Source organism: Centruroides sculpturatus, unplaced genomic scaffold (assembly GCF_000671375.1).
Source record: "Centruroides sculpturatus isolate CEXI.00-Female unplaced genomic scaffold, Cexi_2.0 scaffold29, whole genome shotgun sequence".
NCBI lineage: Eukaryota > Metazoa > Arthropoda > Arachnida > Scorpiones > Buthidae > Centruroides > Centruroides sculpturatus.
Window position 1 is genome coordinate 723,225 of NW_019384296.1, and position 18,915 is coordinate 742,139.

General features: G+C 26.1%; 1 protein-coding gene across 2 annotated transcripts in view; it reads right to left on the reverse strand.

The window, feature by feature from the left end:
• Nucleotides 1–4,709: 4,709 nt before the first annotated feature.
• LOC111623678 (putative tyrosine-protein kinase Wsck) overlaps nt 4,710–18,915 on the reverse strand; it is a 30,855-nt gene continuing 16,649 nt past the window's right edge. The window contains exons 8-17 of one of the 2 annotated variants that reach the window (XM_023366383.1): nt 17,649–17,809; nt 16,007–16,223; nt 15,822–15,938; nt 15,583–15,746; nt 14,538–14,639; nt 10,018–10,088; nt 9,901–9,941; nt 9,431–9,527; nt 8,007–8,106; nt 4,710–6,013 (exon numbers count right to left, since the gene is read on the reverse strand). In XM_023366383.1, the coding sequence (XP_023222151.1) occupies nt 5,942–6,013; nt 8,007–8,106; nt 9,431–9,527; nt 9,901–9,941; nt 10,018–10,088; nt 14,538–14,639; nt 15,583–15,746; nt 15,822–15,938; nt 16,007–16,223; nt 17,649–17,809 (1,142 nt within the window). In that variant the 3' untranslated portion in view covers nt 4,710–5,941. Of the gene's footprint in view, nt 6,014–8,006; nt 8,107–9,430; nt 9,528–9,900; nt 9,942–10,017; nt 10,089–14,537; nt 14,640–15,582; nt 15,747–15,821; nt 15,939–16,006; nt 16,224–17,648; nt 17,810–18,915 lie in introns of those variants that run through there. The other variant, XR_002756475.1, reaches the window with a different exon arrangement.

Here is an 18,915-nt window from a genome sequence, read left to right on the forward strand (position 1 = left end):
TTTAAAATTTGAATGTATTCGTTTCAAAAGTTATAACGAGTTTTATCTGATTAACTCTCTCTTAAATTCATTGTTATATTTGTAATACATTTAAAACGTTGCCCTATTTCTCTCAATCATTAATTTTCTTAACACTTAAACTGATGTGAAATTCCGTTTAATTAAATCAAATTTATTTAGGGATATTTTTTTTTTAAAAAAAGAAAAATATTCCGACGTTTTACTAAATTGCCTGAAAATTCCCTATAAAGTTATCATTATGGAATGTATATAGAAATAACATATTTTCGTTCTGTAATCGTTTTTTACGGTAATTAAACCACTTTAAAATTAACAAAAATAAAATCTTTCTTTATAATATTTATTTTTAATACCATAAAAAATAAAAAGTAAAAATTAATTAGAAATTATTTATTAAATTGTACCCAATAGCGCCATCTGTCGAAAAAATTAATCAACACAATTTCTTTTTTTGTAAATTATTTTTTAAATCAAAAAAGTATTTAGAGTAAACAAACAAAAACATTCCGAAAATAATTTTAAAAACACATTTTTTTTTTATTTATTTAAATCGGATAAAGAAATACAAAATAATCTTCATAAAGTATTTCTCTTAAAAAGGTGGGAAAAAAGGGAGGATAATGTTATGCGAATAAATTATTGTTAAAACCTTGAATAAACTTAAACATTTTAAAAGATAATAAACACATCATTTATTTTAGCGAATAGAAATTTATAAAGTCGACTCCATCCCAAAACAAACACGTGTTATGTTTATAAAGCAGTAAACGTTTTCTCCCTATAAATTAAATTCACGGAAGTAATGGCTTTGATCCAAAATCGAAATAAATAAATTAAAAAATAATAATAATAATTGTTATAACAAACCGATTAAATAATATCTAATGGAATACAATAAATTGTCTTTAAGAGGTAGGAAATATTGTAGAAATAAAATAAATCTTTAGTAGTGTTTAAGGCGCGTGTTCACTTTTCTTTAGCAATTCTCTTATCGACACGACTTCCTTTAAAATCTGTGTTCTTATCGAAGTATTTTTCACGATTTCCCTTATTCTTTTCGCAGTTCTCTTATTACCGTTTCCTTTTTTTTTCTTTCCTACTTTAAAGTTTTAGTAGGGAAAAGAATTTTTTTCTATCTTGTCAATTTCCTACATTCCAGAATGTATTTGTCACTCTTTTCTTTCACTTGTCCGTATTTTTTTGCTTATGTTTCTTTTATTATTTTATTTTTTTTTTGTGTACGTGTGTTTATTTTGTTTTCGCTTGTCAATTTTTCTCATTTCCCTTGTCAATTTTTTATTTTTTCTTCTCGTTTTCTACCCTTTTCCATAATGTTTATTTTTCGTATACTTTTGGAATTTTTTCTTGCACATTTTTTGCATGTTTTCGTTTTTATTCACTTTCCTTTTTTTTTCGGAAATGTTCTTAACGTTTTTGGCCATTTCTTTCCTCTCATATTGATTATTTTTTAAAATGTTTTCTCCCCCTTTTTTTCATGTCGTTTCTTCAGATATACGATTTTCGTTTTCTCTTACATTTTTATCCATTTTTCTTGTTTCTCGTCATTAATTTTTTGCATAACTCTATTTTCATTTATAACTTTATATACATATATAAATTCTTTTTTCCAGTTCTCTCTGCAATGTGTACTTATTCGTCAGTTTTTTCCTGATGCAGTCTCGTTTATTCACATTTTCTCTGATGGTCCAATCTTCTTTGGTGTCTTTCTTCACATATATATATCTTTCAATATAACGCATCTCCGCTTCCATAACGACATTGGCTACAAGAAATAAAGGGGGAAGAGAGAAAGGGAGAGAAAAGATGTTGCAAAACTGATTTTCTTGTACTGTTATATATATTTCAAAATCTCATATATTTGTAAATACAGGAGACATTTAACATAGTACTGTACGTGACAATGATAAATAGTTTATTGTTAAGTTTTGAACACTCTTATCTGGCAGTCCATACATCACAGGGAGTCTGCTTTATCTTGGCAATCCTGTCAAACATGGATAAGATACTTTAAATTTCTTCTTCTTCTTTTAAATTTTAAATTCTATTTCAGAACACGAAATGTAATTTAATTTATAAATTATCGTTTTCCGCAATAAAACATTTTACAAAATCTTTTTTTCCTTCCTATAGACAATGTCTTCATTATCAAAAAGAAGTAGAGCAACTTAAGTCAATTTACATACTCCATTTTTTTTTTTTTTAATTTTAAATTTAAAGTATTATATAAAACAATTCCCTATTTAAATTATAGCAAATTATAAGAGGAAAATATATATATATAAATTATAATCTTAAAGAACTCGAATAGAAACCTGTCAAAGAAGGATCGATTAGCGAGTTAAAAAAAAATTAAATAAATAAATTCGGCGTGAATATTAACAGATAATTTTATATAATTATAAACCAAGTATGACTAATTAAGTTAAAATTAAATTAGAAAAATTTATTTTATTTATTTAAAAAGGAAAAAAAAGGCCTTTATTCGCCGGCAATTATTCTATCTGATAATTAAAAAAAAAAAAAAATTAAGTTTCTTGCTTTCAGAATTAATTTAGATAATTTTAACATTTGTTTTTCTTTTCATATTTAAAAGTAAAATATGCATAAATATATTTTTAACTCTCACTACAATTCGAAATTACACACCGAAACAAGAAAAAACTTGTGACGTAAAAGTTACGTAAGAAAGAAGAACATAACTTTTACACTTCTGCATTTTGTCAACTCGAAAAGAATCTCGTTAAACATTAATTTATTTTTGTGAGAGATTTTAAAGCCTACGCTTGTATCCATTCCACTGACTGTACACTTCAAAAAATAAGGAATAAAAAAAAAACTAATAGTCACATCTTTGTATGTGACGTGTTAAATTACGTAAGACACACGTAAGAAAAGATGTCTTTCGTACATTTTAACAAATATTTCAATATCTTTCTCTCTCTCTCGCTTCTAAATTCCGCTCTTACAAAACGAGTTATATTTCGATCAGTCATTTTCTATTTTAAAATTTCCTTTCCACATAAAAAAAAAAGTTATATTTCGAGCTGTTATTTTAAAATTTTGGCTCTACAAATGAGGGCAATTCTAGAAATTTTATCTTTACAAATTAGATAAATTTGCACGCTTTTTTTTTTTTTCTAAACTTTGATTTAAATTATTCGAAAATGTCTATTGTTTCTTTCTAAATATTTTTATGGTAAATTATTTTAAAAAATTGCTTTTTTATTTTTAATTTTTTTGCTTCTAAGTTTATGAGTTTTCACTCTTAATATAATATTTTTAAAACATACAACCGCATCTTTTACATACAAATGTGTGGAGAAATTTAATTTTTACAGTGACACGTATCACTCAAAAAAAAAAAAAATAATAATAATATATATACGTATATATAAGTTCTGTCTTGAATCAAAAAAGAAAATTTGTGGCGAGTTCGTTGACCCGACCGAAAACGGAAGTGAATTTGTGCCTCGCCATCCACTATCTCCACTCTTTCAAATTCTATTTCCGAGTCCTCATAATTCTCTTTATATGGTTGTCCTTTCGATTAAAAATAATATATATATATATAATAAAAAATAAAAAAACTTTTGGCCAAACCGTAAGCAAATATTCATTAGCCAGTATTCATTACTAGACAATTGGCTTTGATACATGTCCTAGTCCTTGAATGTCCTAATTTGCTTCACTTCCTTGACACCTGAAAATTGTATACCCAGCAAAAGGTGAACGACCGTACTCTTACGCCATCTATTGAAAACCTTTCTAACCGTAAAAAAAATCACTAATTAATTTATCATTGTTACTTTTTCAACTTTTATTATTATTATTATTTTTTTAAATTTAATGTAGAAATTATACAATTAAATGTAAAAAAAAGTAAACTAAAACTTAAAAAAAAAATTACATTTCTTGATTATAATTATTATTTGAAATTACAAAATTTTATAAAATACTTTATAACAAAATGTGCAGTACATCTAAAAATATATGAGGTATATAAATTAAAAAGGTTTATTTATAGCTGCATAATTTTTTATTTATTTATAATACTATTTCATATATTATTGATTAAAAAAAAAATATAAAAATTTTGATTTAATCCTGAGATTAAATAAAATAATAATGTTTGGAGATTCTAAACTAAATGAATTTTTGTGTTGGACTAAAGAATTTGAATCAAGATTTATTTCGGATTATTACTTTTACCTTCTAAACATTTAATAATATAAATTTAGAAAGATAGGAGCGCAAAAATCTTATTATTTAGGACACTGTCCAACTTAAAATTCACTCAGATTTGATATGCAATTTAAAAAAAAAAAAAACTGTACATATACAAATACATAATATATAAATCTAAAAATATGTATAAACACTTTGTATACACGATTTTAAAAAATTATATTAAAAAAAACCATTACCAAACTAGCATTTTAAATGCAAATATGCAATCTCTTATAATAAAAGATTTCTTCTTTATATAAACTAAATAATTTATATTCACAATTAACTAAAAAAAAAAAAAAATTAAATAATAATAAATGTGACTAATGTTTGTGTATCACAAATTTGATTTTTAAATTTGCTATTCTAACACATTTTTTTTTTTCTTGATTGAATAGAAAATTATTGCATTAAAAATTTTCCTTTTGTAAAAAATAACACAATACATATATATTATATATATATATTATTGTTATTTATATATAGTTAAAATATACTTAAAAAGGAAAACTTGGTTGTCCAGCTTCATTAATAAAATATTCTTTGCTCAAAATACATTGACAATAAAAAACATTTTTTCAAGTGATTGAAATTTAGGAGATTACCATAATTTTTTTAGCAAATTATTTTTAAATATAAATTTAGCCATTTTTGTTCACAAATATTGTGATTCATACCTATATACACACATGCACAAACATATATATACAATTCTTTTAGTTATATCTTTAAAATTTTGATATTTAAATCTAAAATATTCTAATATATTATAGTTGATAGCAATGAAGATTATAAGAGTTTTGGCACCAATTCTAGACTATTTATGTAAAGTAATAATACTATAAATTAAAAGAAAAAATTATCTTTTAAAACGAAAATATGGAAATAAACTAAATACATATAAATTGAAACTGTGACTATCATGGAATGAGGTATAGTAGAATTTAAGTATATTTGATTGGAATTTTAGCTGCATCTAGTTATAATTCTAATATTTTTGAATTTTTGATGATGAATAGATAGATATATGTATATAAGTTTATCTAATCCTATTTCAGTATTTTAATCTTTTACTAATAATTAATATTACATTTTCAGTAAAGTGGAGAAACATTGCCCTATCTTCTGATGTTATAAACTTATAAACTCAAATCTTTATTAACAAAGCTGTTCATATAAACAGAAAACTGATTTATATATTTTCAAGTATAGAACATGTTCAAACTCTTTCCAATCAAATATACCATTCATTGAAAGTCTTGAAAAATTAATTTTACAAGAAAATTTCAGAAAATTACTCATATTTTTACCAATTCCTTTTGCTTACTGAAACGACTTTATTTTTGTAAACTCTCCTTTGTTGTTAACTAGAAAGCAGACTGAAATTTATTTTATAAAATTTTTTATAAATATTTATATAAAAAGAAAGTTTGCTTTAGTTTGTAATATTAAAAATAAAGTTATCTGATAATAAAAATATTTAAAACTTTTTGCAAAAGATATTCAAAAAATAACTATTACTTAATTTTGTATATGAGCAAAAATTCTTTTCCCTTAATGTTTTGTGTTTCTTGAATAAATGTATAAAATTTATGATTATTTCTCAACAACTTTGAGGCAGTAAAATAACATATGAAATTTGTATGAATAAAATTAATGCTAAGAACAATGATCACATTTCATCTGCTGATGGATCAAACTTCTCATATTGAAAACCAGGATAGCTATCTAATCTTAGATAATCCTGTAAAATAAAAAATATTAAATATTAAAGAAAGTAAAAAAAAACATTGTTAATTAATACAAATTAATCTTCATACTTTAGCTGAAAGCAACATGTTCTGTGTTACAGTAGCAAGTTCATGGAATGTTGGACGTTCATCAAGATCAAATTCCCAACAATGAAGCATTAGTTGATATCTGTAATATAGCAATATTATAATTTCTATATTGAACTAATTAAAAAGATTCACATACAGAAAGACATTAAAAATTATATTAAAGCAAACCACACACAAAACAAATCAATTCTTTAAAGATAATGCTTATTTAAAATAGAATTTTATTAAATTTTTAATTTATGTAAAAGAGATAAAATGGTAATAATAACAATCATATAATTTTACTTAATTTAAATGGTTATTTTTATTTTAATATATACAGGTAGCCCTCTGTTTACGCCGATTCACAATAACACCGCTGCACAATTCGCCGTTTCGAGGTGTAATTTCCCGATTTCCCCTATGCTAGACTGATTTTCATTTCAGTGTTGATGTATTTACCGAGCCACAACATTGTACATTCATTAAAACAAAGATTTTTATTAAATATATTTATTTTTTTCTGTTTAATATTATTGGGTATGTATACATTTGCATTAAATTAATATTAAAATACTAAACGTTTAGGTATCCACGAGTCAAGATATTAAACTTAATAGTCCAATAAATGGCATCCGAATCCATAGCGCCAATGAATGTATCCCGTATCAGTTCATTCAGGAAAACACCTTACGACGCAATAGCACTTCCGGCGATCACAAATTATCGTTAGTGAGACAAATCTACTTCTCGTTGGCCAGACGATATTTATCTCTCCTTAGCCACCTTGAATTTTCCCGCTCAAACTGACCTTATATATGCGCTACGGCGACCGGTGGTCGACCAATCAGTGTCTTCGCTCGTCTGTAGCTCTACGTCGGGTTAACGTATCCTTTCAACTAAGGAAAGTTTGACGGATGAAGTTTGTGAGTTAGACAATGTTGGGAGCGAAGTGCAAATGTAAAAAGGAGCATCATATTCGACCATATTCCGAAATTTTTAATGAAAGAAATCAAAAATGTAAACAATTAAAGATGGATACTTTTTCCGAAAAATGTAAGAAATTCGAAACTAAAATTTTTAAATAAAAGCATTTCTTTATTTTATGATAAAATATATTTTAAAAATTAAAAATTTATATGTATTTTGTATTATATTGTATTAATAAACAAAATTATTAGCTTATTTTTCATTTATGTAGAACCTAACCCTACACCTCATTGTAAATACGGGTTCGTTTTACGCCGATTCAATTTGCGCCGGCTTTTGTAGGAATGGAACTGTGGCGTAAACCGAGGGCTACCTGTATTTTATTTCAGTATATTTAAATAATATTACAATAATTACATTAAAAGTTATTTAAGATATCATATACTAATATTTTTCAACAGTTAATACTATTAAATTAATTAATTAGCACTTACAATTCATCTGATACTCCTTTAGGCTGAGGCAATCTCATCCCACGGAAAATCCTGGCTGGAATTTCCTTATTTGTAAGAATCACATAAGGAGTGCCACCTAAAAATTATTCATTAATTCAAATAACTAAATATCTTATTCAGTTTTTATTAAATCCTTAATGAATACTGGAATTATATTTATTTTGGTCAAGTGCTGATAACAGTAACTACTTGACAACTTTTAAAGACATATTATTAATAAATACAGAGATATATATATTTGTGCACAGATAAGAAAGCATATCTTATGTAAATTTACACATTAAATATTTTATTTGCAGTTTGTTTCTAATGTCAGTTTTAAATTTTTATGTTGGCAAAGATAATATTTACATACAAATATAATCTATACTCACATACTATCTAATCTTAGATAATCCTGTAAATAAAAAATATTAAATATTAAAGAAAGTAAAAAAAAACATTGTTAATTAATACAAATTAATCTTCATACTTTAGCTGAAAGCAACATGTTCTGTGTTACAGTAGCAAGTTCATGGAATGTTGGACGTTCATCAAGATCAAATTCCCAACAATGAAGCATTAGTTGATATCTGTAATATAGCAATATTATAATTTCTATATTGAACTAATTAAAAAGATTCACATACAGAAAGACATTAAAAATTATATTAAAGCAAACCACACACAAAACAAATCAATTCTTTAAAGATAATGCTTATTTAAAATAGAATTTTATTAAATTTTTAATTTATGTAAAAGAGATAAAATGGTAATAATAACAATCATATAATTTTACTTAATTTAAATGGTTATTTTTATTTTAATATATACAGGTAGCCCTCTGTTTACGCCGATTCACAATAACACCGCTGCACAATTCGCCGTTTCGAGGTGTAATTTCCCGATTTCCCCTATGCTAGACTGATTTTCATTTCAGTGTTGATGTATTTACCGAGCCGCAACATTGTACATTCATTAAAACAAAGATTTTTATTAAATATATTTATTTTTTTCTGTTTAATATTATTGGGTATGTATACATTTGCATTAAATTAATATTAAAATACTAAACGTTTAGGTATCCACGAGTCAAGATATTAAACTTAATAGTCCAATAAATGGCATCCAAATCCATAGTGCCAATGAATGTATCCCGTATCAGTTCATTCAGGAAAACACCTTACGATGCAATAGCACTTCCGGTGATCACAAATTATCATTAATGAGATAAATCTACTTCTCGATGGCCAGACGATATTTATCTCTCCTTAGCCACCTTGAATTTTCCCGCTCGAACTGACCTTATATATGCACTACGGCGACCGGTGGTTGACCAATCAGTGTCTTCGCTTGTCTGTAGCTCTATGTCGGGTTAGCATATCCTTTCAACTAAGGAAAGTTTGACGGATGAAGTTTGTGAATTATACAATGTTGGGAACGAAGTGCAAATGTAAAAAGGAGCATCATATTCGATCATATTCCAAAATTCTTAATGAAAGAAATCAAAAATGTAAACAATTAAAGATGGATACTTTTTCCGAAAAATGTAAGAAATTCGAAACTAAAATTTTTAAATAAAAGCATTTCTTTATTTTATGATAAAATATATTTTAAAAATTAAAAATTTATATGTATTTTGTATTATATTGTATTAATAAACAAAATTATTAGCTTATTTTTCATTTATGTAGAACCTAACCCTACACCTCATTGTAAATACGGGTTCGTTTTACGCCGATTCAATTTGCGCCGGCTTTTGTAGGAATGGAACTGTGGCGTAAACCGAGGGCTACCTGTATTTTATTTCAGTATATTTAAATAATATTACAATAATTACATTAAAAGTTATTTAAGATATCATATACTAATATTTTTCAACAGTTAATACTATTAAATTAATTAATTAGCACTTACAATTCATCTGATACTCCTTTAGGCTGAGGCAATCTCATCCCACGGAAAATCCTGGCTGGAATTTCCTTATTTGTAAGAATCACATAAGGAGTGCCACCTAAAAATTATTCATTAATTCAAATAACTAAATATCTTATTCAGTTTTTATTAAATCCTTAATGAATACTGGAATTATATTTATTTTGGTCAAGTGCTGATAACAGTAACTACTTGACAACTTTTAAAGACATATTATTAATAAATACAGAGATATATATATTTGTGCACAGATAAGAAAGCATATCTTATGTAAATTTACACATTAAATATTTTATTTGCAGTTTGTTTCTAATGTCAGTTTTAAATTTTTATGTTGGCAAAGATAATATTTACATACAAATATAATCTATAATGTAAATTCTTTTAAAAATTTATCACCATAAATATATTTTATAAAATTATAAATATGGTATAAAATATCCAAATCTCACCTAGTGTACAAATCTCCCAGAGTAAAACACCAAAAGACCATCTGAAAAAAGTAAGTTTTTAATTTGTTTTTTAAATTTAAAAATTACTTAAATAGTTATAAACAAAAAAATACTTACACATCACTTTTAACATTAAAATTTGCAGATCTAAGAGATTCTGGAGGTGTCCATCTAGTAAAATCTAATTTCTGGATTTAAAAAAAAAAAACAAAAAATACATAATAATTAGCCAGTTTATACTACAATATTAAGATTAATTATATAAAGTTGATAAATAATATTTGTAAAAAACAATTTCTAAATTAAAAATTATATATATTATATAGATAAATTCAAGATAGTTAAGTGATGTTTTCAATGGGATTAAAAGAATTCAAAAAACTAAATAAAAATTATTTTTTACTAAAAACTAAACTTTAACAGAATACATAGCAACTATCCACTATCAGAAATGAATAATACTGTAATGCACTGCCAAAATAAGGACTTTTCTGATAAATCATATCCATTAGAAAAAGTGGAAATAAATTTCAATATTTGTCTTATAATTTAATAACTAAATTTGAATAGAACTAATAGTCAGAAAATGAAAAACAAAACATCTATTGACTTCTTTCTATCCCAGCAATCATTTCTGTAAAGTATTTTGCTTAGCTATTTATGATATAGTCATCTACTAGAATCAAATGAAAATGGATTTTCTAATACAAAACAAGCAAACATTGTCAGCAAGAATTTCTTCATTTCATCAATTTAAAAGCATTGTACTATGTTTATTTATCCTAGCTGATCAATATCAGTAAAATGAAGGGAAAAGTACTGAGTGAAAAATTCAATTCCTTCAATTCGAGAGTCATGATCACTACCAATATTACATCTTACAATCCTCAAAAATATCACTGTAATCATTATCAACAGAGTCAATAAGCATGAAAATGTTTCTTTGCATTATAAAATACTACTACTACTAACTTGCGTAGTCTCAACAAATAGCAATGAAGTAAATCCTGTCCTTAGCAACATTTTATAATCTGTGACATTTATATATTATGCATTGTCCCAAGAAATGGAATATGACAAAAGTAAGATTGAAAATGGAAAAATGCTGTAGAATAGCAATTTATAGGGGAAAAGAAAATAGAATAAAGTCAAATACAAATACAAGAAAATATAAACATATCAAGTATGAGATGTAAACATATAGGAATGCAATTGTTATAAAATGTATTTATTAAACTATTATCTATCAGATAAAATAAGACAAACATTGATTATTTGAAGTATTAGTTGTTGTAATTGACTATATTAAATATAAAAAACTGTTATCCGTTCAAAGAATTGCAACTCTCTGCATTTGTAAGGCTTATAGGACTGCACCCACTAGTGTCTTTTTGGTAATGTCAGGATTCACCCCTATTGACTTAGAAATTAAATGTATTATTTAACAAGAAAATCTCATCACCTTACCTTGGCAAGATTATAGTGACCCGAATGTTGACAAAATGATTAGAGTAGGTAAGATTACCCCCAGTTTGACCTTAATCAATGATATCAAAAAATTCAGCATTGATAAAAATACCCTCCCGACTTATGATTAACACCCCTCCCATTTACTTCGAAGATCTAGGTGATCATCCCATGTTTAGGATTTACACTGATGGTTCCAAGATGAGTGGTGATGTGAGTGTCGCAAAACTTAACGAGTGCCACAGGCAGTCATTAAGTTTTGTATCTGATTTATTTTCAAAAGGTGAGAGTATAATAGCAAAGGTAGAGAGTGGGTAGATGTCTGATGTTGCTGGGCAGTATGGCTAGAATAGGTCTACAGTAGGCTGCAGTTCAATCTTATCTAATAAAGATACTGTATAATCAAAGAAGACTCAGGCAGCTTAAGGAGTAACAAAAAAAAATCACATCTGAGAAATAAAGAACATTGAAGAGCTCATAATGGAACCTGAAACTGATCTGACGAAAGAAGAACATCAAGAACTCTTGAACGAAGAACACCAAGAAACTTGGCGAGATATGTTTTCTTCTGAAAAAGAGGATTAATGCCAATATCTGCTATTAAACATCTTTTGAAGAAGTGGAAGGATGTCAGAACAATGGTCTTAGAATGGCATCCAAACCAGGTTGAGATTAATAGGCTTTGGGATCTCTACAATTACAATGCTATTAATTACTTCCGAAAAATCCTGAAAAGAGAAAAGCAATCGATATTAGACAGATTCTTTAACCCCCCACAAATGGAAAAAACATGACTAATAAAATTGCAAGATTGTGTATATATGTATTTTTATTATTGCATATAAATAAGCATAGTAAGAAAGCATATATTTTTTATTTTTTGGGGTCTCCAGAATGAATTAATCAAATTCCCATAAAAACCTATGGTAAATCAATAATCTGTTAACGAATAAAGTCTTGGAATGGATTATGTTCATTAACCGATCATCCACTGTATTAAGTAGCTATGTCTTTCTACTAACAGCCACTTGGCACTAAATTCTACACTTAGCTATTTGTGGTGGCACTCAATTATTGGTGTTCGCTACTCGGGTTTTCTTTTAGACCCTTTGGAGGACTATGGACTTGCAGCCTAAAAACTGAATGCCAACATCATACGTAGAAATATTGTAGCTTTACGTACAACATTCAGAGTGATCTTACCTTTCTCTACTGTCTATCTCCTCTCCCTCCTCCTTCCCCTCCCCTTAACAGGGTGTCCACAAAGTCTGGGTACATAAGGATTAACATATACTTTTAAAACAAAATAATTTTATTTGATTTTAATATTAATAAATAACATTTTCAATATATAATTTGATGTGCCATAATTTGTGGACACCATTACCAGTTAGTGTGATGAAATCGACAGCAATACAGACCATTTAATTGAGTTCACCTGAATTTTGCAAGGCGTATCAAATTATGTATTGAAAATGATGGAAATCATATTGAAAATGTTATTTATTAATATTAAAATCAAATAAAATTATTTTGTTTTAAAAGTATATATTAATCCTTATGTACCCAGACTTTGTGGACATCCTGTATATTAAATATATTAAAATATTTACAACAATTCCAAATACAAACATATTTGGAATTATAGATTTTTATATAACGTGTTCAAGTAAGAGCATGCTTGAAACAGCACAAATATTGGATATTAAGTGTTTCTAAAATATTTTAGTAAGATTATAATTAAATTACCCTACAACACAAATCTAGAGAAGAATCATGGTTAACTAAACTTGTGAAATAATTGTGAATATCCTATATATACAGAAATAAATTTAATAAATAAGTTTAATAAAGTTAACTGATTAACAAAAAAGTTAAAACATTATATTTATATCGTTTTACTATTGCATGTTTGTCAGATATTATGCAAAGTCAATACTATGCCTTGTTACTATTGTTAATATCTATTTTAATATTTTACTATAAATGTAGTTAAGATTAAAAGGAATTAAAAAATATAATTATGGATATCTAAATAAATTCTGAAATTTAATTAACATTTTGTGGCAAACAAAGCTTTTATTAATTTGTTTTAAAATTAATTTTATATATTTTTCTCATAATCTACAACATTAAATAGTTAACTAAGAATATCTTATTAATTTAATGTGCATGCATTTTATCAAAATTAATTATGATAATTCAATTTAATTATAAAATTTATAATTTTTTAGTATTCATATCTATAATGTTATAATTAATCATAAAAATTAACAAAGAATTATTAAAAAAATGTTTCTTCTTTTTCTGGTTCTGTATTCATTTCTGAATGTAGGATTAGAATTATTATAACAATCTCAATTGTGCTTCACATGCAAGTTCTTCTGCTTTCTTGTTTTTCCATTCACATATATTGCCTAACCAACTTTTCCTTCTCTTTCCTGGGCTTTTCTTTCCACAGATTTTTCCCTCTACAATATTTTTCAAAATTTCATATTTACTTCCTCGAATGATGTGGCCAAAATACCCTGCCTTTCTTCTTTTAACTGTACAGTGGTACCTCAGTATACGAAATTAATCCGTTCCGAAACTGAGATCGTATCATGAAAATGTCGTAAGGTGGATCATCTTTTCCCATACGATTACATGTAAAACCAAATAATTCGTTCCAACGCGAAAAACATACTCAAATTAAAGCCAAGTAATACATTTAAAAAAATAACTGTAGTAAGAAAAACAAATGAAAAATGCGAACTAATGTAACGTCGTATGGTGAGTTTTTGTTCGTATCGTGGAACAAAAATATGTTTGAATTTCATGTCGTATCCTGAAAATTTCGTATGCTGGGGCGTTCGTAACCTGAGGTACCACTGTATTTAAAACTTCTTTTTCTTTCCCCATTCTTTCCAAAACTTCATCATTTGTTATTCTATCTGTCCAAGATATTTTAAAAATTCTTCTATATAACCACATTTCAAACGCTTCAAGTCTGTTTAAAATATTTTTATCTAAGGTCCACGTTTCTACTCATAAAACAAAACTGACATCACATAGCATCTTAACATTCTAAATCTAAGATTTAAACTAAAACCTTTGCATTTGAAAAATTTCTGCATTCTGATATGTTTAAGTTAAAATGTTTTTAATTAAAAAGTACAAGTTATTCTTACTTTTCCTAATGGATTAAAAAATCCTAATCCAAAATTAGCTATTTTAGGTGTATATCCATCTATCATAACAATGCTTCTTGAGGATAAATGGTGATGTAAAATCTAAAAAATAATAATAAAAGTTGTATGCAATATTATTTAGAAATATTTTTATTTTAAATTTTCTTCTTAGGTCTCAAATAAGTCTCAAATATTTATTATTAAATAAAATAAATTGCTAAAAAAATAATATTGATACATAAATATTATGAAATGTAGTGATATAGTACAGATATTTTGAGAATAATTGATTCTGATATATTTGTTCTATATTTCAGGGGTGGGTAACCCATGGCCCACATTAATATTTTGTGGCTACCGTGGCTACACAAAATATTATTAAATATTTTGTATAGCCACGGTAGCCAACTAAAGCTTTCCGCACTCAATATTGGCCCAACGATTCACCATACAAACACATGACAATATCTGACGTGGTACTTCCTTAAATTTCCCAATTTAAGGAAGTATGCAGCAAAAATTCTGTCATTATTTTCTACAACTTTGTTTTACTTTTTACTAAATTTTTACTAAGAATTCAATAGACTAACATGAAAACTAAAACTAGCAGTGTCTAATATTCAACCAAATATTTTGGATATATTATGTTTAAATCAGTGACAGAAGTGAAGTTAAGCATACTTATGCTAATTTATAATCGTATATGAATAAATAATTGTGATTTACCCACTTTTTTTTCTTTACTTGTGTGTGACCTGCGTCAGTTCAAAAATTTTAAATGTAGCCCTTACATAGAATAAGGTTGCCCACCCCTGCTATATTTGTTTAAAGTATCCAAATAACAAAAGTAAATAAAGCATTACTTAATTAATAAAAATTGAATAGTATTAATATATATGAGCCAAATGATAGAAATTAATTACAATGACAAACTTCAAATACTCTGAGATAAATTTACAATTATTTAATAAAATAACAATATTTTTAAAGATATTTTAGTGTAAAAAATATATTTTTTTAAAGATATTATAAAAATTGAACTTACCCCATGCTCAGATAAATGAATCATTCCTTGTATTATACCAAAAGCAATTTCTATTAAATGAGCTTCTGCTAAATTGCAAACATAGCCATCTGTTAGCTGTCGACTTCTTAATAGCATACCTCTTAAAGTTGATGAAGAATTTTCTATCACAATATGTAACAGATCTAAACAAAACAAAAAAGCATATTTTAAATATAATACAATTAAAAAAAAATAAATTTACTGTATTTTTTACTCACCTCTATCTTCATAAACACCAATAAACTCTACTACATGAGGATGAATTCTAATTCGAATCATTGTATCTAATTCTGACAACATATTTTTCCTTTCTTTTTCATCCATGGATGGAGGAGCTAAATTTGAAAATCTTAATAAGAATTTTATAAGAATTTAAAACTTATAACAATTTTTAATTAGATACCATAAACTTGTTGGACAAGTGTTGTTGTTCCATGCGCTTTACGGAAAACAATTCCTTCTCTAACTTCTCCAAACTCTCCTTGACCCAAAACAGTTTGATGAATAGTTATGTGATTTTTTGGTATATGCCAATATCTTTCTTTTAAATTTTCAAAAAAATCCCCAAGATCAGTATCTTCATCAATCTGCAACACTCCAGGGACTGACCCATTCTCTTCCTAAAATTACAAAATGTAAAAATCTCTTATTAATCCATAAATTTATATTATAAAAAGTATCTTTAAATAAATAAGTAAATATTTATATCCCATATTGTTATCTACACTGCAAAGCATAAATATACAAATCCCTCCACTTTCATGAATTTAAAGAATTTATGTATTCTGCATTAAATTCAATATTGATAAATGAATTAACAGTACAGTACAGAATTTATGTAATGTAAAAGAAATTGTTAATTTCAAACAAAGTGATGAAATCCAGAATCTCATTAATGTAAAGATATATATATATATATATATATATATACACACACCATCAAAATTAATATTTTAATTTACAAATAAAACAATTTTGATTAAATTTGATAATTGCAGCAGAGTCCATTTCAATTAATTATTTGAAAAATTCAGTTAGACATTCTTTCTGTAAGCTTCAGCAAAGTGAAATTATCTATTTCATTCTTTATAAACATTATTGCATTATAAAGTTCTTATTTGTCATTATTTTGTCTATTATTTTTTTGCAGACTTTCCTCATTAGAATTCCCCATTAGGTTGTCCATGAGATTTCAATCTGGGGAATAAGCTGGCCATTTTATAAGATCAATGTTTTCCTAATTTAACCAAGCATATGTGCTTGTGCTAACTTGTATAGTCATATTTTCATTGCATTACATTGCTCAGGCTAAAAACAACTTTATTCTTCTAAAGTATTGTAAATATGGACTCAAGTAGTCTTGCAATGCTTCTGATATTCATTACTGTCTATTTTGGATGATGTAAAGGACACCAGCTTGCCTCAAAAACTGAAAGTTCTCCAAACTGTCAGGTTTCAACTAGAGAAATTTGTTTAGGAAAAAAAAACTGGTTTTTTTTACATAAATCATGATAATAATTAGCAAACTTGTCAGGTCCATCTAAGTTAAACTTTTTCTCACCACTGAATATCACATAAAATAAAAATTTGTTTTAATATTGCAGCACTAGTGCAAGAAAGAAAATTAAATAATACTGTTTTCCAATCCTTGTTCATGCTCTCTTGACAGAATTCAAGCTAGCTGACTTGTGTTTAGATATCAGACATGATTCACTTTCCATTTTGGCACACAATTTATATTTTTATTTTGTTTAACTGTTCTAAGAATTGTATTCTCAGACGAGATGAAAGTGTTCTTGTTTCAATTCATTTGCTATATATATATAGCAAAATATATAATATATATATGCACGCTTTGCAATGTACAATAAATATGATTTAAAATAAAATCTAAAAATAAAATATTTTTGTGATTAAAAAAAAATCTTCATTTTCTACTGATATAATTTTAAATAATATTTATCCATAAAATAAAATAGAGTATAAAAAATTTAAATCAGTAACAGCAGAAAACTTCTATTTTGGAATACTTTAAATTTTCTTACTGATTCTGATCCTTGTACATGTAATACTAATTCATCAGAAGGTCTACGTTTTCCATAGTGACGACGTAGAAGATAATATATAATAAAAGACAAAATTAATAAAAATCCAAAAATTCCAATAGCAGTTGCTAAAATTACAGTTAATGTTGAACTGGTTGGACCTGAAAATTTAAAATATTTATATAAATAACAGAAAAGAATGGATAAAAATAAAAGTAATTTCCAAAAATTACTCAATAATTAAGAGAACATAGATATAATAATAATAAATATATATATATATATATACATACATACATACATATATAATCAATATATACATACATATAATTTTATGTATGTATGTATATATATATATATACATAAAATTACCTTTGCTTATTGTAATCACTTTGAGATTCATCTAAACTGGCAACAATAACAGTGATAACATTAAGCAAAGTAAATAAGATTACAATTACAAAATGTATAAATGAATAATTTAAATATTTATTTATTGTTATTTATTAAATATATAATTGATCCAATATTATCTGTTGTTTGCTTTCAACTTTAACAACTAACATAATGCCAGCAATTTTAAACTACTGTACTGTGAAAAAATAATGACTAAAATGATTAACATTGAGAATGTACCAAATGTAAACACACAAGATTTGTAAATTTTTGGGAAAATTATGCACCCTTTTTCATAAGTTGTATTGCACCACTTTACTTCTTGCTGTCTGCAACTATATTTAGTCAAGCATATTGTCAGCAAAAAATCAACAAGGCAAAGAGGGAAATTCCCTGACTTTTTTCAAACACTAATGAAAATCTCTGACTCTTCCTGACTTTCCAGGTTCAAATTAACGTATAACAAAAAGTATACGTTAATTTTCATATACTTTTTGTTATATGTAATTAATAATAAATATTATTCTATTATTTTTATTTATTTTATGCTTTACTTCAGTCAAATTATATATTATATAAATGCTGGTGTCACTGTTAAGTGAAAGCTGACAGTCAATGGTGATGGATAACAGTACAGGTTTGGAGATGAGATATATTGCATAAAAATTGAATCAGCATGCCAATTCTACTTTCTAAACTTTGTTGAATTAAATTACAGCTGGAGAGCAACTTGAAAAGAACTTATGAATGACTGAAGAGTGATTCCAAAACAACTGGTATTCCTGTATAAGAAAGCTCCTTTTATAGATGGTAGTGCTCAGACAATGAGAATTGAATTCTTTTAAACCTGTGAACATTGGTGGCTGAATGG